Source organism: Halichondria panicea, chromosome 17 (assembly GCF_963675165.1).
Source record: "Halichondria panicea chromosome 17, odHalPani1.1, whole genome shotgun sequence".
In the NCBI taxonomy this organism is placed as follows: domain Eukaryota; kingdom Metazoa; phylum Porifera; class Demospongiae; order Suberitida; family Halichondriidae; genus Halichondria; species Halichondria panicea.
The window spans coordinates 1,258,102-1,283,314 of NC_087393.1; the positions used below are offsets into that span (position 1 = coordinate 1,258,102).

A 25,213-nucleotide genomic window follows, 5' to 3' on the forward strand; every position below is an offset into this window, starting at 1 on the left:
GTACTGTAAGACCTGTATTTCTGTAAAACCTGCCTATTATAGTTATAAAAATGTGTCCAGCATAAAGCAACTCCTTATATAGCCGCACCTCTCAGGGAAGAATTTTGTAGTCTTTCCGTTAAATCATGAGGCCACATTAGAATATCTTGCGGCTTGCTGTTGAGTCAGTACATTTGTGAGTTACACCCCCTTATAGCCTCGATTCCAGGCCGCTTTCAATTGAGAAAGACAGAGAGGGGCTGGGATCGAGGCTAGCCCCTTTATCACTGTCTTCTCTTTATCCATGTGTGTATTTAAACGTGTCTGTCTAGTCTAGGCACGTCTGAAATCGATCAAGCTAGGTGAAAGAGAGTCAATATAATGATGGCTGCAGCTCCTCAGTACTTGCTCTCTGAGCCTTCAAAACAAGATGAGAGTTTCTCAAAGTCCCTAAAGCGTCACAGCTGCTCGTATGAGAGCCATTGTGATCGTTTCAAGGTAGAGAACAGGGTGTTCAATCAGCAGTATTCACACGTGTACTTCATGCGACTGGCAAAAATGAGAGAAAGAATCAAAGAAATGGCAAAACAGAAATGGGGTAAGGAGGGTCCTCTCGTATTTCCTTTCACTTATTTGGATGGACGAAAATGTTGTAGTCTTATATTGGGTTAGGCCTAGCGCCTAAGGCTAGGGTTGGGGATAGGGTTGTATGCATTGGAATGTACAGGTTGTAGGGGGGCGGGTGCATATTTAGGGTGGTGATCGTTTCAATTTTTTTCTACACACACACACTTGATCCTCACTGCCACACGATATTCTCCCTCCCCCCCCCCCCACAAGGAGAGGATGTACTTATGAAGAGTCTGGCTGAGCTGGAAAATACTGAGGGAGAGCTGTGCTGTGTGGTAGGAACCATATTTAAGAAGATGGAGCTGCAGCCAAGCATTCTCAAGGAGATCAGTGCAAAGGTGAGCAACCTATCAACAGAATCCCCAGCTCCATAGGGTAGTGTCTTATACAAAGGTTATGAAGATCCGCCCACTTTGGGCCAGGCCAGTTTAAGAGGCAAAAAGCATAAGTGGCAAGCGGTAGCAATGTTATTTGCGTAGCTCTACTATGGTTGAGTGTGATGCAAGGAAATTCTCCAAGAGCTAGAACAAAGTGCTAAGAAGCTATCATGTCAAGAAAATGAGCATGGACAGCAAAACAATGAATGATTCACACACACATTGCCTGAATTGTAGATCTATAGAGAGCTGCACACACAGGAAAATATTCGTTTGTTGCCCTGATTTTTATCATCAGTATCTCTGGAGAGAGAGAGAGTCTTGGCTCTTTCTGCCTGTGCAATACCAGTGTAATAATAAAATTATAGTTTTGTCAACTTTTGCACTCCCAGTTCTTTTCTTTTAACTGCTATCCATCAACTTCGACAATCTAGATATACAAGAAAGCAATACAATGATGGGCTTGATCCTTTAGAGTATCTGATTGCACTACAAACAGTGTAGCAGCTCTAACCGTAGCATTGCATTGCTTACCCTACAACTACATGTATCTCCCTCCCTCTCAGCATCACCTGACCCCACACCCTCCTCGTACAAAGTACGTTGGGGTCAATGACAAACTAATCCTTGAAGATGAGGTACAAAGAATCACTCTAACTGGGAACCTGCCATCACGTGATCTAGTAACGGGGGTTGTCGTGGCGTTGCTAGGGAGAGACTTACACAACGGGTGCTTCAATGTGGAGGAGTACTGCTTTGCAGGAGGTACTCAGAATGAGTGTGCTGATGAGCCGGTAGTTGGCATGGAGACAGATAGTAAAGAGACCAAGTGAGTGGTTAGCATATATATTAGCGTAGCAATCCCAGGATCTACTACCATAAAGCATCATAAATCAATATTTGAAGTTTAACCGGCTGTCTAGAAACTATGATTTTACTTGTATGCACCTGTACAATGGTAAAAATGGCCAACTCAGAACGTCACAATCATAATACAGGGCTCTCTCTCTGCTGTGATTAAGATGGCTATAGTTACAATATAGTAACCCCTCCCTCTCCCCCTCCCATCCAGGTACGTACTGCTGGTGTCAGGACTCAACCTTGGCTCCTCATGGTCTGACCAGCTGAGTGTCGAGATGATGGTCGATTACGTGACAGGGCAACTGGGAGGACCAGAGGACCAGCAGTTCTGTTCCAACATTGTCAGGGTCGTAGTGGCGGGTAACTCTATTACTGATAAGCCTCTCAAGGCCGAGGGAAAGAAGGATACTAAGGTGTGAGGGGGTGGGTGGTGTGGGGTGGGGGTGGGGGTGTGTTATAGGGTGAAGTACACCATGCTAACAACTTTTTCCATGGTTAGCAGTAATTGCATTGTACAATATGACAGTACAAGCACTCATTAAGCTCAACTAAATACATCATGCATGGAACAATTTTCCTTCAACTCGCCTCACCCACCCACTCCCCACACATACCCACCCACCCACTCACTCCCCACCACCTTACAGCCCCAGTTCAGTGCTCGGAATGTCGATGCTGAGACAGTGGAGGCCATCAGAGAAGTTGACAATGTGCTCTCACAACTAGCTGTGAGTTTAAGATGCGTGTAACACAGCTGCTTGTACACTCTATAGTGAGAGTGATACTCAACTTTCTCAATGTTGTGAGGAAATCAAATCATTCTTGTTAGCATTCAGAGACTGGTGATATTTTGTTCTCTTCTGTATATACGATGTACATGTTTCTTTTATGTAGAGCTGTGTTCCTGTCGACTTGATGGCAGGATCACATGACCCGTCAAACCACCTGCTACCACAGCAACCACCTCATCGATGCATGTTCCCTCGAGCCAACAAATATGGTACTCTGTCTGGAGTCACCAACCCGTACTGTGCCTCGGTGGACGGTGTTATGTGAGTGGTGTGGGTGTGGAGAGGGGAGAGGGTATGTGATTCGTGGAGGGTGTGTGAGTACTCGTAAGAAAGAGAGTGTAATGTTAGGATAGGGCTTGCTTGGATTGACTACATGTACATGTAGGCCGGTGCATGGGGTGGAGAATGTTGGCATTGCTGAGCTATGTTGCGAGGGTGGCTGCACATACTATATGTGTATGTATGTACAATGTATACACTGTCCTTGTACAATGACCGGTACGGTACTTCTGACGTTTTGTACAGGTTCCTCGGTACTTCCGGACAAAATGTTGAGAATATTTTTAAGTTCTCCTCTGTTAACGATAGGCTAACCATCTTGGAGAACACGTTTCTATGGCGACACATCTCCCCCACCTCCCCAGACACACTCAGTGAGTAGTTCCAAGCACCAGCTTAGTCCTGCCCTAAATCCAGCCCATAGAGATACCTGTCCAATGTTTAGTCACGTCTTTACTTGCTCTGAATCACCAATCTAAGAGTTAGTTTGCTGCCTGTATACAGAGACCTTTATGTATATTTAATTGTGTGTGAAGATTGAATTATTATTATTGTGCAGATTGCTACCCGTTCAAAGGCGATGATCCGTTCGTTATTGAGAAGTGTCCGGATGTCTACTTTGCAGGCAACCAGCCGTCCTTCCAACATAAGACTGTGACAGGTACCACCTGCTGGACTTGTTCATGCCAAGTTTTATACAACTGGAGCAATTAGATAATGTACAGTCATGTTCTTTTTAATCTGTCCACTCAGGGGACAATGGGAAGCCCGTTCTGCTTGTATCCGTGCCGACCTTTGACCTTACACACAGCTGCGCCCTGGTGAACCTATCGACATTGGAGTGCCAAGAGTTGACCTTTGCGACCTCTTTGGAAAGCAAGCCCAACCCCCAATTGGCTCGGCTACGAGAGATGGAGGCAGAACTTGAAAAAGGCGTATCAGTGGGTGGAGCTAGTGGTGACGGGGAGGAGGAGTCTATTCTGCATCTCATGATGGACATGGATGAACTTGATGAGGACTGACTGTTAGTATAACAACTTTTTTCAATCTATCTCTTGTGTCACATAATTATATTATATACATGCACATGCATGCATGATGATGTATGTATATACTCTTGCATAAAAAGTAGTGCTGGGTGTATGTGTGCATGATGGCTGATTGCTTTGAATTTCTCTTTTAGGCCCCCTACGATAAAAACATAGATTGAAATGGAAGGGGATTGGAAACGACCAGGCCTCCCTGTGTAAATGGTTGAAACACTCCGCGTTATGATTTCGCGCTCGCGATTATTTTTGTTTTGACCGTACTCTGGTTGTATTTCAACTGTTTCTAGCTCTCCTATCTACTAGCGATCACTCAGAGGCTGGGAGGTTACTCTAGAGAAGTAAGTTTACACCACTGACAATCTCTAATTTGTCTAAGTCCGCTGTCTTTACTCTGTTTTTAGTTTTTGTTGAGTATAGCTTGAATTACTCCATGTCAACTTTTCTCTTTCCCTGCTGCGAAGCCTAAACAGCAAAAGACATTGCTTGACTTGGTTATTATGTATCTAAGTGCTATATAGAATGGTTTCATGCCATGGATAAGCTTTACTGTTCATAAACGTTTGCAGTATAGTCCTTCAAACTGCTTTAGTATACTTTTAGACACACCACGGGCCTTGACCTCTCACGACTTCATAGTAAGGGCTATTCCTTCTTTTATAGCATTTATTTGTTTAGTGATAGTGGTTGCATTGCTTAGTCGACCTTTTAGAGCTATATTCTCTTTACTTTTTAGAATATTCAACATTAAAAGATGAAAAAATAAGCAGATATAGGGATCATCGTGTACTTGCTTGAGTGCAACTCGCCTCCAACCAGAGCCTGAGGGTGTGACGTCACACACTGCATTTACCTAGCATCACGTGGGGCGTTGCCTTCTATGGTACGTGCAAGTAAAAAAGACTACATGTACCTGCCCTTGCTATTATTTAAAAAATATTTGGCACAGGTGAGTCAGCACTTTTATCTTATTTTGCATTCTTCAGCGTTTATCTGTCTTGTATTACGTTAGTCTATGAGTCGTAGTAGTTTAAAACTATCGTTGCTACACCTGAGACAGGATTCAAAGAAATAAGGCAAGTGCAGCAACAACTTGATGTTTGTGACTAATCTAAGTTTCTGGCTCATTGCTTCGAGTATGACTATGCTACTCACTTTCTAGTGTCACTGAGTATTGTACAGTTAGCATCATTTCCTACTAGTATATAAAAGGCTATGATGGTTTGCAGCCTTTTGGCTTAGCTAGGATAGCTACTTTCTCTCAAGTTTCCACGGAATTGGAGATTACAAATAGACAATTAATTGGCCCAGCACCCTGCACCCATTCCCAACGGGTGACACACTTATATAGGATTTGTACTGCTGGTGTTATGCAATGTGCTCTGTAAGTTATAGTTATAACACGGGCACAAGGGATGTATGGAATATATTGCACTGAAGCACGAGGGCGCCAGCCCCGAGGGCTGAGTGCAATATATGCCATGCAGCCCGAGTGCACGTGTTGTAACTAGTTTATATCCCGAGGGCATAGCAACATAACACTGTCCTAGTAACACAATATAAACAGCACAAAAAAGACAGAGACAACTCTAGACACAGCTCCATCTCTTCTCTCTTCTAGACGCCAGTATCTGCAGCGTATAAGATTGGCATGACCGACGAATGGCTTGACACAAAATTGTTGGAGTTTCAACTGAAATCTGCAAAACAGCCCCACCCCACTTCTGCTGCTGCAAAACAGCCCCGCCCCACTTACTGCTGCAAAGAAACAGCCCCACCCCACTACTCAGTGAATACATGGTATTAGCTGCTGGTCTACGCTCGGCCTCATAACCAAGCCAAGAAAGCTCGCTTCTACACTGCTGCAAAACAGCTCATGCCCCCAGCAAAAAGAGCCACTTCTAGTGCTACGGTGAAGCAGAATTGACATGCATCACGATGTCGAGGACTAGGTCGATCTAGGAACACAGAATCTTCCACAAAATGAATCTTGGACAATTTTAAAACCTGCATGGTTGCAAGAAGAAACTCCAGCAGTGCTGAACATTCATTCCTGCATGGCTGGACATACTTTGATACTTGTTATTTCTCATGCGTATTAATTTAATTTTAATTTATTTACTGATTCAGTCCGTATCCTAGGTGATGTCCAGTAATTATATTATATAATTACTTCCCCCAGGCACTATTCTTATAATCTACTTCCCCAGCAGATTTGAATTGCATCTTGACAAAATTTGGTACATGCAAGCAATAAAATTCAAAAATGTTGTGTAAGCTTGACAGTATTGAACTGAGCTAGCTGAATCTTGTAGTTAAATTCTTGCTCTGTGCTTTCTTAGTAGTCAAGGCTGTGGCTCAGAAGTAGGTATACTGTGGTGTTGTTGACAATAACAGACTAGTTCAGAGCTACAGTATAGTATAGTACAGCTAGCTAGCTAGCTACATACATGTACAAACCTCAGCAAAGTGCAGCTGCATTTAGTGGTGGGCGGGTCTGGTCAAAGTTTATGCATGGCTTCCAGCTAGCTGAACCTATATAGCTAGCTAGCTCATGTAGCTCCACAGTAGTACTGCTAGTTCTATGCCTGTAACTGTTCTAACTGCATAATTCTGAGGCTGTGAGAGCAAGTTTGACTGTCTCCACTGAATGACTGTTTTGCTGTTTTTGCAGTAAATAAATCAGTTGTTGACTAGTTGCCTAGTAATTATGGTTTATAAACAACCTCAGCCTCGGGCTGCGCCCTCGGCATTGGTTGTTTATAAGCCATAATTACTAGTCAACCAGTCAATAACTATAACTTAATTGTCTGTCTAATTGCCAGAGGGGCGTTTTGCGGTCAGTGCAATATGACTTTCAGCAGTGCAATATGCTTCATATTGCACTTGGCAACAACGTAGCAACGGGATATAAGCATCATAAATAAAATTATAAACTGCGTGTCTGGTTATGAATATCAATATTTGAGTCAGTCAGTTTTGGTGCTATATAATTTATAGGTGTTTCGCTGCTGTGTGTGTTGAATAATTTGAACAGTAGGCTGATGAAGTTGAATAATAGAAGTACGAATAAATAATTTGAATAATAGATCTTAGTCTAGATCTAGGTGAAAATTGAATATTTGTCACAGGCCTACTCGAACTCGTACTCGTCGGGTTGGGGTTCCTTCCATGGCTTCTGTGCATTTACTGTGGGCCCCTCCCCCATATTTGTACATTCCTAGCTGCTACATGTAGTAGTTGGGCGTACGTAGCTCAGCTATCAGTGCAGTATAGCTGTACATAAATCTAGAACATTAATGGCTCAAGAAGGTAGAGATACAGCTGAGTTCAAAGCCTTTGTGTCTTGCACTAGCAAGATTGTGACCACTGTCAAAGGTGATCTAAGCATTGCAGACAAGCTACTTGAAGAAAGACTGATATCTGACGAAACTTACGATGAAATAGCACTGTCTAATACAATTACAGAGAGAACAAAGGCTAGAAAGATATTTACTAGTGTCAGGGAAAAAATTAAGCTAAGTACAGGAAACTTTAATGTCTTTTGCGAAATTTTGGAAGAATCTTCATTTTACTTGGATTTACTCTCAAGGCTGAAAGGTGAGTTGTTTACCTGAAATTTATGTTGAAGAAGCACACAGATCTAATAAGCTAGATTCATTTGTCTATAGGTATCATTCTAATCATAGGTTCCAACTTCCGCAGCCAAATTTTAAAAGGGGCAAAACATGGAAAACATGGTTGGCACTAAGCCATCATGCCCAGGAGGTAGACTGGCGGCGACAGCCCCTCGTGTACCGCGAGGGACTGGCAAACTGTCTATCAGTCACTCGTCTCAGCTGCAACGAGCATTGCAGCCTATCAGATTGCTCAACGTCATATTAGCCCTGTAATTGTAACCGCACTTACACTTCAGGGGATTCAGTGCATTCCATAGTAGCTGAATCTCATAGCAAAATTTAACCACATTATCTATAACGATATTCATGTTTAGTAGTGTCATACGATCTATTACACTTCCGCTGAGACGAGTGACTGATAGGCAGTTTGCCAGTCGCTCGCGCTACACGCTCGGGCTGCTGTCGCCGCCAGTCTACCCAGGAGGTGGGTACGGGAAAGAGAAAATTTGACCTTTCAAGTCTACAATGTCATGCAATTCACTAGAATAATGCGCAGATTACATGTGTATAGTGAGGCCCATGCATGCACCCACTTCTTGAGACTGATTGAGCTAGCTATATATATAGCTACCGTATTACTATATAGAATATTTTGCTGGTGAAAAACCTTTGCGAATCAGCACAACAATTTGCAATTGCGTTCTAGCAAGGATCGTGTGAACTAATTTAGGTTTTGCAACTTTATTTTTGCGAATAATTATTGATCAAAATTTTAACCCTCGCAAAGTTTGCATATTATATGTTTGATGCTCGCAAAATTGTAGTAATACGGTATTATGTTGTATAAGTTCGCTGTTTTTTTTCAACATTTTAACATTCTATAGCCGCCGTTCCAGGCTAGCTAAGCTTTATTGGAGGCTATAGTGTCCTAGCTTAGTAGTAGCAACCTTGAGAATGCGAGATAACAAAGGTGAATATATATAACTGCTTTCGTGTGGGATAGGGACAGGGCGCTAAATCTGGGACTGAATAATAATATTTTTGGAGCTTTAAAATTGGCCAAAACCCTTGATTTTATGCTCACATAGCACTATAATTGCCGAGCGCCTTAGCGCGAGGCAACTAATACTGCATCACATCTCAGAAAACCTTTGTATGTATATATGTATGTATGTATGTATGTATGTCACGCTCAGGAATGTCACGCTTCAGGAATGCGGAATTGGGTGTGGCTACATTCGGTTAATCTTTATTACCTCCAAACTGATCTACTATTGGCATAATTATGCAGAGAAAAAAGCTACGTAGCTAGCTGGAAGAGCTAGAGCTAGCTTAGGCCGGCTGTAGCTAGCTATATAAGAGTCTCACATGAACAAAGCCAACAACGACACTATACTCTACTCTTGGAATCAGAGTTCTTGAGAGACTGATTCTAGCCAAGAATGTATAATAATTATTATGTGTATTAATCATAATGAAAGCACCGTGGGTGCTGATGCCTCGCCTCGGTGGAGGTGTCAAAGCTACATATTAACATAAAGCTGCATATAGCATAAAGCTGTTTTATACACACATTATACAACGATAAATATCAATTTTGCTGCATGCAGAATCCAGAATTAATCACAGGAACTTAAAGAGTGGGTTACAGTGGCAGATCCAGGAATGTTGAGAGGGAGGTTCCAAAACAGTTAATTTTACTAAAAAAAAAAGGTCATCACTTTTCCTAAGCAATGAGCATTAGCCTCGATCCCAGGCCGAGTTTTCTCTTTTATAACGGTTAGGCAAACACTTTCGCCTAACCGTTATAAAAGCGAAAACTCGGCCTGGGATCGAGGCTAGCGCAGCATTAGAGAGCCCTGCCCACATATCAATTATGAAATCAGCCTAGTACTACAGATCACGATCATTCAAGCTGAGTTGCTAGCTTGGTAAGTTGATCTCCAGTGTGTTCTTGTGTGAAAGGGGGGGTTCCATGGAACCCATGGAACCTGTCTGGATCCGCCACTGGGTTATGATCGACCATGATTGTTGTTAAAACAATCGATGCCAAATTAAAGTCCAAGTCTAAAATTGATGGCATTACATGCATTAGCAGAACCTTCCAGCTCTCTTCTCACATCTACCAATAGCTAGCGTTATAGTTCAGAGCTATACTTAAGCTACGAAGTAGAGTAGCAACACTCGGTGGACAAGTTTTGCTACATACTCTTCTGAAAAGGCTGCAAGGCATTCCAAGTAGGCATAACTCGAGAACAAAGCATTATTTTGCAAATCCAAGAATTAAAATCCAAGAAAAACTAGAAGCCTATAGAAACTCTTACTTACACGTCATTGATCCTTGAGCAGGAGAGACAATCACAAACACACACACACACACACACACACACATACACACACACACTTGCGCATGCGCACTAAGGCATAATTATATCCAAATCATACTCTCTAGCATGCAAATCAAGTCTACTCTCCTTCTTTCTAAAATTGTACTTAAATACAACTCTGCATGCGCGAGGCTAATCATGCGTGTGCATATACCTATAGTTATAATAATGGTTAGTATAGTCTATTCTGTCCAGCCTGATTGTTTCTCTCCCAACATTCTTAATCTGCATGCATCGCTATAATTATTATACAGCTAATATAGCACAATGATGTAGAAATGACTCATGCATGCTGGTATAATGAAAGCACCGCAGGTGCTGATGCCTCGGTGGAGATGCCAAAGCTATATACATAACATAAAAGCTACTAATGCTTTGAACATTTTTGCAATAATTATTTTGCTGCATGCAAACTCAAAGAGTGGGTAATGATCGACCATGATTGTTGTTAAAAACGATCGATGCCAAAAGTTTAAGTGTAAAATTAATGGCTGCCATCAGCAGAGCCTTGCAGCTCTCTTCTTCACTCTTGCAGCTACCAATAGCTAGCGTTCTAGTGCAGAGCTAACTACTAAGTAGAGTAGTAACACTCGGTAAACAAGTTTGGCTACGTGCTCTTCTGAAAAGGCTGCAATGGCATTCCAAGTAAGCAAAACTAGGCATAACTCGAGAACGAAGCATTATTTTGCAAATCCACGAATAAAATCCAAGTAAACATGACTAGAAGCCTATAGAAACTCTTACTTGCACTTGATTCATCCTTGAGCAGCTGTAGCAGTCTACACACACAAACACACTACTGTATACCTCGCTTGCGCATGCGCACCGAGGCATAATTAATATTCTGCCTAGCTACGTTTATAGCCTACACATGCATGACTGAAAGTTACTGAACTCTGTCAGACATATCCAGCTAACAGTGCATGCAACCAAAATAAGAAAGCAATTGCAGACACTATTAAACAGATGGTCATATGGGATTAGTACCGTATATATAGCATGTATATTTCAAGGGTATAAAGTGTTCGCAGTTTATTTTATATCGAAAACGTGCATACTGCTGCAGAAGGCTGCTATTCCGAGAAAATTGAATCCGCGAAAACCTTTCTAACGGTAATTTTGTGAAAGTTTTATACCATCAAAATATATACCTGCTATATACGGTATTCAAAGCAAAAATTGGATATAGGTCAAGGTCACTTCTAGCAGCTTGTATCAGTCAGCTCTATACATAGTTGTGTTGTCTCGTCTGGTAAAAACGGACTGGTCATTTTTTCAAGTGATCACTGGAAGTGATTTCAAGTTTTCGCTGGATAATACGTATAGTGCCATGCATGGATGCATGCTCTGCAACCCTCTGGCTATGCCACTATACCCAGCCAACAAATTAAAACATAAGGCGTGCATGCATGCGTGCAAGTGGTATGTATACCTCATGCATGGCCATCTGTTATAGTCTGCAGAATTTGTATTATGTATTATGTACACGCACTAGCTATTAGCTGGTGCATTTTGCTGCCTGACAGGGTTGGAAAAAATCTATTATATTATCCTTCTATGCATGCCTATACAGAAAAACAACAGGCTATTGTGACTTTGGACAATGCAGAGAGTACAACTCAAAAAGTGAAAAAAATGTGGGAATATGGAGTCGGAGTTACTGTATTTATTATTGCAGTATTGCTTGCACGTTTGCTGGCAGCTTATAATCCGTCTGAATTAGAAATGGTTCAAACTCTGAAAGAACAGTACAAAAATCTTCAAGAAATCGACTTTGAGCAGTACCTTCCTAAAAGCATGAACCCCAAACAAATCCCATTTATCACTCCTAATGTCAAATTGGTGGATGAATACCTGTCTGAGGATACATTTTTAAGCGTACAACAATTACTGGAATCAGTTGAGAGCGGTACAAGGCTCGCTATCACAGGTAGACCAGGAGTCGGTAAATCTACGCTGGCCCGCCACATTGTTAAGTTATGGGCTAAACATGAAGCTCTCCAGCAGTTCAGCACAATATTCCACATATGCCTGGGCAAAGCCAGTACACCAATTATGGACATAGAGCAGTTGGTAGAAGAAGAATGTCTTGGTCTTGTGGACTCTGAAGATCCAGAACTAGAGGTACATCAACTTTTGCAGGGAATTAAAACGTTGCGGGGGGAAAATACAGTGTTTGTTCTGGATGGTTTCGATGAGTATTTTCCCAACTACGCTGAAGAAAAAAATGAACTTGTACTCAGATTAATAAAAGGTACTTTCTTGCCCAAATCTGTCCTTATTATTATGTCCAGGCCCAGAAGTGTAGACGATGTTAGGAGTTACTTCAAAAAAGTGTTTGAAGTAACAGGATTTCGGCGGCTTGATATTGAGACATCTCTCTTCAATTTAGGTTTGCCATTGCGAACTTTAATTGAGGACTACTTTGACAACAATCCCAATGTTAAGAAAATGTGCTATTTGCCCCTTCATATGACTATGATAATATACTTGGCTTCACTAAAAGAAGATGCTTTGTCAGGAATAGATAGTGAAACAAAAATATATACAAATTTTCTCTATCTAACCATCGATCACTATCACAAACGACACGGCCTCCGTTCTTCAACTCTAAATGATTGTTTTGACCATAAATCTGCCGATGATTCACTCTGTCTTCAGTTCACATCTATTTGTGCATTAGCATTCAATGCAACCATTCATCACCAACAAACATTTAGCTCAAAGGAACTCAGAAATATATCCATTGATGCTGATACCCTTCAAAAGTTGAGTCTCTTTAACATAAGGAAGGAAAATAGGAGGCAGGGTAGTGTTGATGTGTTTTCGTTCTCTCATCAAACATTTCGAGATTTTATGTCTGCGAACTATCTCATTCTTCTCCCAAGAAACGAGCAGCGTAAAATGATTATAAATTACGCAAATCAAACAAATTTACGTGATTTAGTTTGGAAATTCTTTTTTGGACTTCTCGGAGAATTTAAAGCACATGATCAAGTACTTCGTAGTCTGTTTCGAGATTACGTAAGCAGTGGTGGATATGAGCAACTACCAACAAATTATTATGAAGTTGATCTCTATCCTTTAGCCTATGCTTTTGAAACTGGTATGCGTCATCACAAATTTGTTGATCTGCTTGACTATGCAAGAATTGTTGGACCTGGCAATAACCACTCTCTCCAAATTCATATTCAAGAGCCAATGGAATTAAGATCATTTTTAAACATTGAAGAAGGTGGCAATGCAAATATAAATTTCCTTTTCATGAAAAACACCCTAAAATGGACCCCAGTTATGCACATAAAAATAGAACTAAAAATACAGCCCAATCTGAATCCTGACCCGAATTTTTGCACGAAATATTTATGGATAATATTGAATCAAAGTTTTATGGAAACGAAGCTACAAAAGGAAATGTTCAAAAACTATTGCACCCCAACTCAAATGGGTGCAATGAATACCTCCACGGTCATTTTGGAATTACAATACTTTAAACCAAAGAAAGATGTTGTTGATCCTCAGATAGTTTTCAATATGTTGCAGAGCGCAATTTTATCTGACACTCTGCTTGCTTTTCACTTAAAGGCTCAGATGATGAGTTATCTGTTTACTAAAAAGCGAAATAGTGGTCTGAGAAAAAATAAAATCCTGGAAAAAATCTATGTTAATACGAAGTATAATGATAATAATTCAGATGATCTCAGCAAAGAAGAGTTTACCTTTATACAATTGTGGAACCACTTTCAGAAATATGAGACAAGATATAGAATTTACTCTAGAGGTCAGTATGATTTGGATTTTTCAGAGTTAAGAGAATTGAAAATCCAGCAGTTGCTTCATGACATTGATTTAGAGGATGTATGTCACGCTTTAGGATCGGCAACAAAACTTGAAGTCCTAGATTTATCTTCCAATCAGCTTTTTCAACCTAATGCTTTAATTGAGCTTTTCAATTCGCTTTCGCATCTCAGAGTGCTTGACCTTTCCGACAATAATATCAACCTAAATTTTATTGCTAAAGGATTTAAATTTCTCAAAGGACTTAATGAGCTTAGTATGTCAGGAAACATTATCGGCAACAACGTACATAATTTACATTCATGGAAAGAATCGTTTGGCTCTAATTTAATGAACCTAAAAGAATTGAAAAGCCTAGATTTGTCCCGGATAATGTACGGGAGCATTCCAAATCTTGTTCGAGGTTTAAAATATTTGAAAAACTTGGAACAACTGAATCTATCCAGCTGTATGGTTACTGACCAAAATATGGAGGAACTCATGACTTTCAGCATGTTAAAAAAGGTTGAAGTGCTTGATTTATCTCACAACGCTATAGAATTGTTTTCACGTCAACTTACACTTGTATTGAATCAGATCAAAGAAGTCAATTTATCTCATAATCTACTAAACCTACCCATATCAAAACTTGGAGTATTTCAGTATCCATGTTTTCAAAGAAGACCAAAATTAAGGAAAATAAACTTGTCACATAACTTTCTGTGCTGTGATGATTTGGAGTTTAAATTGTTCATGAACAACTTTCTGGATTTACCTATCTTACAAGAAGTAGATTTATCCGACAATACGTTGTTTTTTGGAAAGAATACCTTCAGTAATGCTTCAGGGGATCTCACACTAAAAAGTAAAACAATCAAGTTATGCTCACTATCTGATTCAGAAACATTGATAAAGACTGTTAAGCTAAAAAATTTCTTCTGGAGGACTGACATAGCTACTATGGCATATGCTGCTTGTGTTTGTAATTTTGCTGGATTTGAAGAGAATTATCAGGAAAAATGTTCGAAGGTTTACAAGGAAAAAGCCAACTCAAATACTACCAATGCGGAATTGACTTATATACACGAAAAAGTAGCTGATGGGCATCTTTTAGGCATTTCAAGAAATCAAGAGAAGATGTATTCAATAATATCAGAACGTGCACGACGTCTCCATGCACTAGAACATATTGGCGATATATTCTCAGGCTCTAGAACAAATAAATCCTTAAGTATAACTTAAATTGGCCAAAGTTACTTCATGTTTCTAATACATGCACGAGTTATAGCTAATTACATTTCACATTGCGTATATACAGTAAAGTTTTTTCTTTGTGAACTCTTTTTGTTTTGATCGTAGCAAATTTAGCTGAAATCTGGAATCTTTCTTCCCAGAGGAGGTACGACACGGTCACATGACCAGCCAAAAGGATTATGAATCTCATTAACTTGTGCATGAATATCATTCAAGACTGATAGTGGATTTGGTTTGGCATGTATCTTTCAAGAAATACACTTGACGTTTCTAAGATCAGGATGGTTCATGAAATAGCTCTTCAACCAGTTTCAACCACCACTTAGATTTTGAGATATTATTGTTTTTAGTATAATTCTGTTTTAGAGTGTTTAATAAGTATTCTGTGCCTGCATTCAGGATAAGATCACTGCCAACATCTGAGCCTTGGTTGTTACAACAAATCTAATCTCTACTTGTAAAACTCTAGCTACTAGCCAGCAACAAATTCACTGAGTTTTATACTCTAAACTTGTCTCTTTATGGCGCTCACTTGCCACCAGTTGAATGTCGTCATTGGAATGCATTTTTAACGACTTCTTTGTCTTTCTTGCCTTCAATCAAGAAATAGCAGCCACGTGAGCTTAACCGCGTGTCATACCTCCTCTGCTTTCTTCCCATGCATTTCAGGTCACTTCATAGAAAAACAATGATAGACAATGTTACGTATATATAACATTGAATTCGTTAAGAAGGAATCTGACTTTCAGATGAATGTAAATTCACTATCGAATGGTCTCTACATTAGTGTATGCACTAGCCTTGATACCGGAATCGAGGCTACGTATGCGCCTGCTGTTTCTCTCTGCATGGTAACATAATTATTTGGAAAACGCAACAGGGCTTGTCAATGAAAAAATTAACCACGCATTCGAAACCCTATATATACGGTATATGGTGTGAATACAATTCTATAATTATATGTATTATAGACTATAGTAACACCACTATGACTCGACTATAGGCCCTGCATAATAAATAGCTTTTTAATCTGTCTCTTGTGTTACATAATAATTGTTTGCTACCTTTTGATCTCTGAGATCAAAGGAATAGCAGTGCCAATATATGGCATATTGCACTGTGGTCAGTCTGTATATGGCATACAGAAAATTGACCTTTCGGTGAAGTGCCCAACCTCCCACGCAAACTGTCAAATCATGCAATTATGGTGCACACTGAATGAGGTTCCTGTGGGAAATTTACCAGACAGCATATGCATGGTTTCGACGCATTCAATATTGTGATTCCACAAAAACGACCAAATTACCATTTTTTCCCCCATGTCTACGCATTCTATACAGGTTTCTATATGCAAAATGGTTTTCAAGGCAACAAATTAGTTACATACATGTACACATGCTTCATCTTATTAGGCCGATTGCCCAAATAAATATACCTCAAGGCGTAGCCGCATGAGGGATAGGCCTACGGTAAATCTTACTGTGTGTGTGCATGTGTGTGTGTCTGTTCCAGCTGTAACTGCTCAACGGTTTCATTTTCTTGAGGTCCTGGTATAGCAGTAAGCCACAATGATATACCATGTATAGATGTACACAAGTTTCTCAGATATACTGTACTGTCTGTGCTTTAATATACTCTGTGCCTTTGACAAAGGTTTGCTCCCACTGTTATTTGCAGTTGCTTCAGTATCATTGAAGATTATTCATCAAGTCATCAGAGATAGGCTTCTGCCATTCAGCTCCTCTCCTATAATGACTGTCTGTAATTCAATTGTCAACAATTGTAATCAACAATAATAACATATAATTATACCTCTTCACCTCTTCTAATAGTTTTTGAGTGAAAGCAAAACATGTACAACGGCGAGAGGCATTAGCACAGCGCAGCTTTGCAACACTCGTTATGCCTCGAGGCATAGCCGCACGAGGGATACGGTAAAGCTGACTGTGTGTGTTTCTGTCTGTCTGTCTGTGTATTCCAGCTATAACTGCTCAACAGTTGCAATGCAACGAAAACTAACAGTTTCTATAGGCTTCTAGCCACGTTCTCTTGTTAAACACAGTTTATGGAAGTTGTTTTACATGACATTGTACCTATTGTTTACAGTGTAAATTAATTATCGTACATTGCATAAACAAGATCAGGTGATTGCATACAGTGTATTGTGTACATGAATAATTATAATTATAGTCTACAGAAAGCGTGGCTATAAAAATGCTAAAAAGTACATTGTTCCAATTAATTTTAATGACTATCTACTTTCCGAAGAAGGAGTAAGGGTTGGTGACTTTGAGCTGAGAAAACAAGCTTCTATTGGCTTCCCTACGTGGTGAGGAGATGGACCGGTGGGCATCGCCCACGTCTGCCCCCAGCCATCCGTGTCGTCCTTCATCAGAGTCTGCTGCATTATCTGCACATGAAGTACAAAGTAGTATAATTATGTTCAGGCATGAGCACTGAGTTATAATGTGTGTCCAGTGAATTTAGGTCAGCCAACATGCACAGAACTTCCCTTTAATATACACAGTATTACAACTCCCTAAAGGCTTTGGGAGCAAAATAAAGTATTTCACTCGAGCCCTCAAGCTATTAAACGAAGCAACACATGTGCAATGGAACCCCTCTTAATGCCAACTGATAAAAAGCCCATGCATGCAGGCACCCAGGTCCTAAACAAACAGTGTGTGTACCATAATACCCACTTCTGTATAACAGTCTAAATTACATTGGTTCCCCTAAAGTCAGGGTGTTATACAGGGGGAAAGGGGGGATATCCCCCCTAGCTCCAATTCCCCCTAGTTGGGGTCCATAGCTGGCAATTTTACATACTAACAAGGTTGAAATAACAGTTGACCTTTTTTTAGCAAAATTTTCTAATTTCCCCCCTCTACTTCAAAATCCTGTATGACACCCTGAAGGTGTTCAAAGGAATTCCACTGCATGTACAATGTACAAATTAAGATTTAGCCTCTGCATATCACCTTTGCGATGAGTGACCTGTTAAAGTCTCCCCTCATAGCCAGGATGGCAATGACATGACTATAGACCTGACGTCAGGGTGCTTGGTAGCCAGTGCCTGTGTGTGTGGGGGCGATGTGTTGTGTGGTGTGGGGGTGGGAGGATAACGTACGGAGATATCCATAGCAAGGAAGTCTGTTTTGGAAGTTATCAGTTCGGCCATCATTTCCAGACCTTGAGCATTATACCGTTAGAGTATAGCAATGTACAATAAAAACCACATTTAGAGTGAATCAGCTAGTCTAAAAAGAGCACTATGATAATTGTAGTGTTACTGCTAATGCAGACTATCGGTTCTCATACAAAGGTGTTCAGAATGTACTTAGTAAACTTGTGTTAATGAATTGCATTACAAACCTAACACACATACAGAAAGTACAATTTATTAAAACATGTGTACAATGTGTAGCAACATTTGGTGAACAACCAGTGTGCACTACAAAGGTCATAGGTCCCTTCCAATCTCACCTTTGGGCTGGTGGCGTGGGAGAGTCTTTGAAATACGTTATTGATCCTCTTCACCTCATCTTTGATCATTTTGGCTGCTCTTTCTCTGTCCTTGTCCTTCTTAAACACCATACGTCTGGGGGAGGTGTGTGTGTGGGGAGGAGGAGATGTTAAAACAATGATATGGAAATAGGTGTCAATAAATTTGGCAAACATGTGACTACAGTGAAACCTCTTATAGAGACACTCCAACATACAGTGGCCGTATCAAAGAGATGTCGTGAGTTTGTGTGTGTGTGTGTGTGTGTGTGTGTGTGTGTGTGTGTGTGTGTGTGTGTGCATGTGTGTGCGTGCGTGTGTGTGTGTGTGTGCATGCGTGCGTGCATGCGTGTGTGTGTATTACTGCTGTAACACCTTGAAAACTGTGTATGCCTGGGGCTGTATGTTATTTTTCTATGTATCGTACAGCTGTTGTTAGTGGTAACATAAGTGTGGTATAACTATATTATGGTATTTTTATTGAATAGATTGTTGATTGCTCAAATTAAATACAACTGACAAAGCTAATGAATATAACACATGACATCTGCTGGTTTGTGCTAGCTATAGTTATCACGTAACAATGTGTCACACGTAATATTTTCAGGAAAGTATTCTTGTTCATGCATACGTAGTCTGAAATGTCCCACATAAGCAATGTTGCTATCAGGCGTAGGTACTGCTTTCGCATTTTTGGTAAGGAGAAGAGCAGTATGAATTGAAAGGCAAGTTGTCAAATGTGGTCTACAAGCAAATTTTGTATTCTTGGTGTCCCAGTATTGTTTGACTGTGAGTAACCGTGTTACATTGCCATCTTTAGCAAGTGATTTCGGTTGAGTTAGGCCACATTCTGGAAATAGACTCAACCAATGAAATGTAACTGTTGCTTGATTATTTTTCGGTAAGAATCGGTTCAAATAGTAAAGAATAGAAGTCTCGTTTGGCAAACGCGGAATAAAAAAGTCATCAAGATCAAAAAATAGTGTGTATTCATATACTCCTTGGTAACAATACAATCAGTCATGACTGCTTAGAATTTGAGAACTATAGGTAATCTGTGTCTTGTTGAAATAAGTTTTGCGGTAATCCACTTGAAGGAAACCTTCTTCAACAAAGCCTTTGATAATTGTTGGATTTTCAGTGTCATTCATGAACGTGTCATCAACATACATTTGGACCAGATCAACTCCAATAGTTTTTTGATACAAAAGCCACTCTTTCAGCCAAGGTGGTTTACCAAAGGCGTGTGTACACACAACCGTTTTGCCTTTACTATCTTTTCTTTTTGATAAGTACGTAATTTCAATAGTGACTGTAGATATTTCATTTGAGTTAGGAGCTGGATGATAAGCAATAAAAGCCATGCTATCTTTATGGGCTTTAAGATCATAGCAAGTAATCATTATTTCCTCATGTGTTAGATATCCCATGTTATCCCAAATCCAGCGGTAGTAAAGAGGTTGAACTTTGTATTTCTTGGCATCAATAGTGTCCACACCACAGCCTACGATTAGCCCAAACTTACGTACATCATTAGAGACCTCAGCAAATATCATGGTAGAGTTTTTGTAACCATTCCTTGCCCGTGTGTCAATGTATGCTGAACGAACAACAAAATCTACCATTGGTGGTGTGTTCCTGGATGGCTTTTCAATAGATTCAGTGACGGGCCCATTGTAACCTGTAGTTTTTTCAGATTCCACTACTGTTGATTTTGTCAGGTGTTTCCGATCCACTGCCAGATCAAACTGAAAGACATTTCCATTTTCTTGAAGGAGAATGTCTATTTCTTTCTGGTCATGCTGAAAACTACTATGCCAGACTAGAAGAGCCGCGATGAAGAATAGGAACAAAATTATTTTTTTGGGCTTATACATGTACTTGAACAGTGAGCTACGCATAACTAGAAATTGTTTTGCTATCTTGTACAATTACGTTTCAGAATACACTTATAGTTGGTGACTCCTTTGGAATACAAGAATGTAAGCTATAAAAGTGTGCTGATCAAGCCACTAAAAGTGTGTTATACGATATGGTTGCAATGTAAGTCACACTAATGCACTCCTTGGCAACATAGGTACAACAAAATAACTTTGGGGCCTTATTATAACCTGGCTGAGGGTGATATAATAAACAGGTACGTTTCACTGTATACAACAACAATGTGCGTGCTTACATGTGTTATAGACAGATGTTACACAACTCACTTCTGCATCATTGCCTGCATGTAACTGTTCATCACTCTGTGCTGTGACTCTAGGATCACGTACGAATAGTATAGCTATACATGTGTTGAGCTCTTATCTTGGTATATAGAGAGGGATTCTAGACAGGCTAGACAAATTAGCTAGAGACAGGCTCCTAGCTAGAGGCAACAACAACTAGTTACCAACAAATTGACTTCACAGTGTAGCTTAATCAAATTCTTAGATCGAGGAGCAAAAACATATCAACTGACAATACAGGGTAAAACGAAGTTAAGGTGAAGTTAAGGTGAAGTGAGGCAAAAAAGGTAAACAAAACCTTAAATACGTGGAGCAGGGCGGCCCCAGAGGCTCGCACACCAACAAAGGGAGGAAGTGGAGCATTAACAATGAGAATTGTGAAAAGAGTGATATCAACATCAACATCAAATCATGGTTAAGGTAGTACATAACGTAAGGTGTTAATAAGGTTCTAATAGATGTTAATTTGGTATATTGAGCGTGAACAATACCTGCTCCTGGCATCTGGAGGAGACAAACGATGAGAGAATGATCAGTGGAGGAGACAATAGACGAGAGGAGAGGAGGCATTAATAGAACGATACAAAAGATGAGAGAATAATTAAAAGGCAAACTAATTGTTGGGGAAGTGGAGTGTACATATAGTTTTAATAAATGCAGCCAAGCACTTACGTTGCTTGCAGATCCTTCTCTATTGCTGGGTCAATGAGCTGCCCATAATTGTTGAAGTCAATATCCAGGGTCTCATTGAAAGACTCCCTGTGTGATGCGATGTAGTATATAGTCTGAGCATAATGATACACTGTCTGTATAACATACCTGACATCTCCGATCAAAATCATGATGGTGATAATGTCTTTGGCATTGAGCCCCTTCTGAACACGCTCTGAGATCTGAGTATATAAACAAGAGATAAATAAGATAGAGCAACAGTAAAACAAGCAAGATGTACATACGTGCAGTAAGGTTATACTACTGTAACTTTTAAAGCCAAATTTTACAGCACAACCCACCCTCCTCCCAATAGTAGACTACAACTCCCTCTCATCAGTTTAGACCGCACCCCTCATCAGTTGGAATACATACTAGAGATTACACTACCCTCTCTCTATTCCCATTTAAACTATAACCCCTTCCTAATTAGATTACGACCCCTCTTTAGGTTAGACCACTCCCCATCACTCACCAGTTTGACGAGGCACTGATGGTACCACTTAATGAACTTGTCGAGTATGTCGTAGTGAGGAGGGAAACATTTGGTGCCGTGATCTTTGATGGCTTGCAAGTCGGTGTAGCAGAATGTTGCCACAGAGGTGAGGTACTCCACTAACCACGCCTTGTTCTCTATCTTCTCTTGTTCCCCCGGCTCAAGCTCCTTGAACCTGTGAGAGTGAAAGCAAGGAAGGAGCGAAGATGTATGCATGTACATATACAATGTACATCTGAACCGAGGCAGATTCAGTGATAGTAAATAAATCCACTGTATTTAATATCTAGGACCACAATGTATATACACAGGCTAATAATTGCTTACACATTAAAAGCTGCATGTACATACACCTAGATGGCTGCAATTAGAGCATGCACTGTGCTGAAATCTAACAGAAAAATTCAGTGAACTCACTTATTGGAGATTGAAGTCTCCAGTATCTCCAAACACTTTTCCTTCCATTTCTTTGGTCTCCCTGGCAACTGAGAATGTGGAATGCTTTTCTCGTCGAGCATGTCTCTAATGAGAGCGTCTGTTTTCTCCTCCCTCTCAATTATCCTGAGGGCGGTGACGAGCTTACGAGGCTCTCCCTCCACGAGGCCAGTTGTCTGGTGCATAATCAGCCACAGTTGCTGACCCAGGGAGCTCTAGTAGAGGTGGTTATTGTGTAATAATAATTATCCATGGATACTAACTACAGTGCTGTGCTTAAAATTGCCTAATTTTAAATCCTCAATCTCAATCTCAAATGAACACACAGATTAGCCGCCTAAAATCTAAAATGTGGTAAATGAGGCCAAAGAAATGGTTATTTTACGTAGGTGATTAAAGGTGATTAGTACCGACCAGTGTGGATATATCCCTGATACTATAACACGTATGTGTCACAAACATTAACCAAACTCACAGAGAGACCGGCCAGTGGCTTAAAGTAGTGGTGGAGTGACTACAAAAGAGAGAAGGAAATAATCGTTAGACAAGCATGCAGCGGAGTAGAGATGGTTGGTATAGCATGAGTTCACTTACTGTGTTCTTGTCGACATAAGAGTCTTCACTGTGAAACAGCTGAATCAGCAGTTAGTGTGCTCCAACTCCGCCAAGCTGTAGAGAGTGCAAAAAGAGAATGCAAAATAAAATTGAACAAAACAGAACAGGTCTTGCCGAGATTTGACTCGGATCTTGAGATTCAGAGTCTCAGGTGCTAACCGTTACACCACAGGACCTTCATATGCGTTAGAGACGCATTTTAGATCCAAAAGTAGCGTAATTAGTTTTTGTTGTTCTAATACAGCGGACACACACTGATGCTTTAATTTTACACATGTTCTGACAATACTTGGGTACATTCCCAAGCACCATAAAGTTGCAAGAGTTCTGCAGTTATATATAGCTCGATGATTAGCTAGTTTTTAGATACAGTACTAAAAGTGATTACAAACTGTACATGCAATGCACACAAAATACATGAGGAAAAATAATCATTCCACCACCTCCACCTACCCACACACCCCACACACCCCTGACTGCACGTCCTGCATATTGAAGCACTTCTGGATAGTGCAACTGTTCGCTGTATTGCTGTTCAGACATCTCACGTGCACTATAAAGATCTGTTCCAATTATTTTTGCTGTACGATAAATTAGACCATTATGGTACTCAATTTTCAGCAAGAAAAAGAACAAAATACAAGGTCATGCCGAGATTTGAACTCGGATCTTGAGATTCAGAGTCTCAGGTGCTAACCGTTACACCACAGGACCTTCCTTAAACAAGCCCTAATTAGACAGTCCATTGTAGATCCACATGTACCCAATTTTACAGCGAGGAAAAGAATAAATAGAGACAGGTCTTGCCGAGATTTGAACTCGGATCTTGAGATTCAAAGTCTCAGGTGCTAACCGTTACACCACAGGACCTTCATATGCGTTAGAGAGTGCTGCATTCTAGATCCATATACCCAATTTTACAGTGAGGAAAAGAATAAAATACAAGGTCTTGCCAAAATTTGAACTCGGATCTTGAGATTCAAAGTCTCAGGTGCTAACCGTTACACCACAGGACCTTCATATGCGTTAGAGAGTGCTGCATTTCTAGATCCATATACCCAATTTTACAGCGAGGAAAAGCTGAATAAAATACATGGTCTTAGCGAGATTTTAACTCAGATCTTGAGATTCAAAGTCTCAGGTGCTGCTAACCGTTACACCACAGGACCATATAATTATATACACTCACTTCCTGTGGGCCTCTAGCAGTCGGCCGTCGGCTATGAGTTCCTTCGTTTCCTGACATACTTGAGGACTGTTGAAGATGTTCTGGATGTGCACCATCGTCGTCTTCAGCTGCATAATTATAGTGGGGGGGGGGAGTGAACTTTTTTTCACAGGGAGATTTGAAGAAGTTGGCTCAAACTCTAGACTAACTTAAGGGACTCACTACTAAAGGATGCACAACCATTTCACGTGTGAGATGGTAAGTGCGTCCCATCACTTCTACTGTCTGCCAATGATCACTTAATAATAATCTGAGGTGGCTCAATTGCATCATTTTGAAGGGACCCAACAGCCACACCCCTCACCTGTTGGTGCTTCCTGCTGACGTCTTTAATAGGCTTGACGACCTCTGACAGATCAGCACATTGTTGATACAGCTGCTCCACCTCTCCCATATTCAGATGTATAGTCTGCATCACTACACTCGCGTCCTGGAGACTCTTGAGGCCTTTCTGTACCCCGTCCAGCTGTGTCTGTACCGCATTCCTCAGCTGGGACTCAATGGTTGCCTGGGAATTTATATAGGGACAGTTACTTAGTTACCAAGCAATAAATGGGATCCCACTTATTATTAAAAGCTGTCATCATGTAGACACACCTTCTTTCTGGCAATCTTTCTCTTGTATTGTTCAAGTCATCGAGCTGGTCTGGTTTCTACAAACAGATCGAAAGTATCGTGGCATAGTGAATGATATTTATCCAGCAAGGGAAAGGGTAGCACAAAATAAGCTGTTAGGCCTCTCAAGGGTGCATGCTCCCCATAACAAAAAATAAAAACAAAAAATAAAAACACATTGGAGATTACAAGGGGGTATTATGAGACCTCTAAATGTGTATGACCCCCCTGTCTTGCAGTAATCTTGAGGGATAGCCTGTTCACTAACTACTATGGTCAATAGGCTTTGCATGTAAGCAAAAAAAATTAGTGACAGTGCTTTGTTCGCAGCTAATGCTAGCATTTAGTGTTCAAAGTGGTTTGGGTATTATGAGACGGGGGGG

General features: G+C 40.5%; 2 protein-coding genes, 2 long non-coding RNA genes and 2 other non-coding genes across 6 annotated transcripts; 2 read left to right on the forward strand and 4 right to left on the reverse strand.

The window, feature by feature from the left end:
* The first annotated feature begins 220 nt into the window (after positions 1–220).
* On the forward strand, positions 221–4,052 carry LOC135351928 (DNA polymerase delta subunit 2-like). The gene is made up of 9 exons (XM_064551046.1): positions 221–577; positions 820–947; positions 1,553–1,815; positions 2,059–2,260; positions 2,495–2,575; positions 2,742–2,899; positions 3,164–3,291; positions 3,477–3,578; positions 3,671–4,052. The coding sequence occupies exons 1-9, from the start codon at positions 361–363 to the stop codon at positions 3,937–3,939; spliced, it is 1,548 nt and encodes a 515-aa protein (XP_064407116.1). The 5' UTR covers positions 221–360; the 3' UTR covers positions 3,940–4,052.
* Positions 4,053–7,011: 2,959 nt separating this feature from the next.
* Positions 7,012–15,086, forward strand: LOC135350863 (uncharacterized). The gene is made up of 2 exons (XR_010399309.1): positions 7,012–7,563; positions 11,544–15,086. It is a non-coding gene; the product is annotated as an uncharacterized LOC135350863 (long non-coding RNA).
* Positions 15,087–17,096: 2,010 nt separating this feature from the next.
* LOC135350864 (uncharacterized) lies at positions 17,097–18,464 on the reverse strand. The gene is made up of 3 exons (XR_010399310.1): positions 18,132–18,464; positions 17,983–18,077; positions 17,097–17,411 (listed from the first exon to the last, which is right to left on the reverse strand). It is a non-coding gene; the product is annotated as an uncharacterized LOC135350864 (long non-coding RNA).
* A 2,368-nt stretch (positions 18,465–20,832) lies between these two features.
* Positions 20,833–25,122, reverse strand: LOC135351401 (exocyst complex component 3-like). The gene is given in 13 exon segments (XM_064550386.1): positions 20,833–21,234; positions 21,403–21,489; positions 21,550–21,623; positions 21,917–22,112; positions 22,355–22,587; positions 22,848–22,886; positions 22,967–23,019; positions 23,022–23,041; positions 24,177–24,283; positions 24,520–24,723; positions 24,813–24,850; positions 24,853–24,868; positions 25,102–25,122. Coding segments are annotated over 13 exon segments (1,131 nt in total). The 3' UTR covers positions 20,833–21,191.
* Positions 23,630–23,701, reverse strand: Trnaq-cug (transfer RNA glutamine (anticodon CUG)). Its single transcript has one exon. It is a non-coding gene; the product is annotated as a tRNA-Gln (tRNA).
* On the reverse strand, positions 23,786–23,857 carry Trnaq-uug (transfer RNA glutamine (anticodon UUG)). The gene has a single exon. It is a non-coding gene; the product is annotated as a tRNA-Gln (tRNA).
* Positions 25,123–25,213: the final 91 nt, after the last annotated feature.

Excerpts from the sequence above, each read along its gene's own strand:
- LOC135351928 (XM_064551046.1), top strand. The coding sequence starts at position 361 with ATGATGGCTGCAGCTCCTCAGTACTTGCTCTCTGAGCCTTCAAAACAA. Across the intron at positions 578-819 it reads AATGGCAAAACAGAAATGGG|GAGAGGATGTACTTATGAAG; the intron begins GTAAGGAGGGTC and ends CCCCCCCACAAG. Across the intron at positions 1,816-2,058 it reads ACAGATAGTAAAGAGACCAA|GTACGTACTGCTGGTGTCAG; the intron begins GTGAGTGGTTAG and ends CCTCCCATCCAG.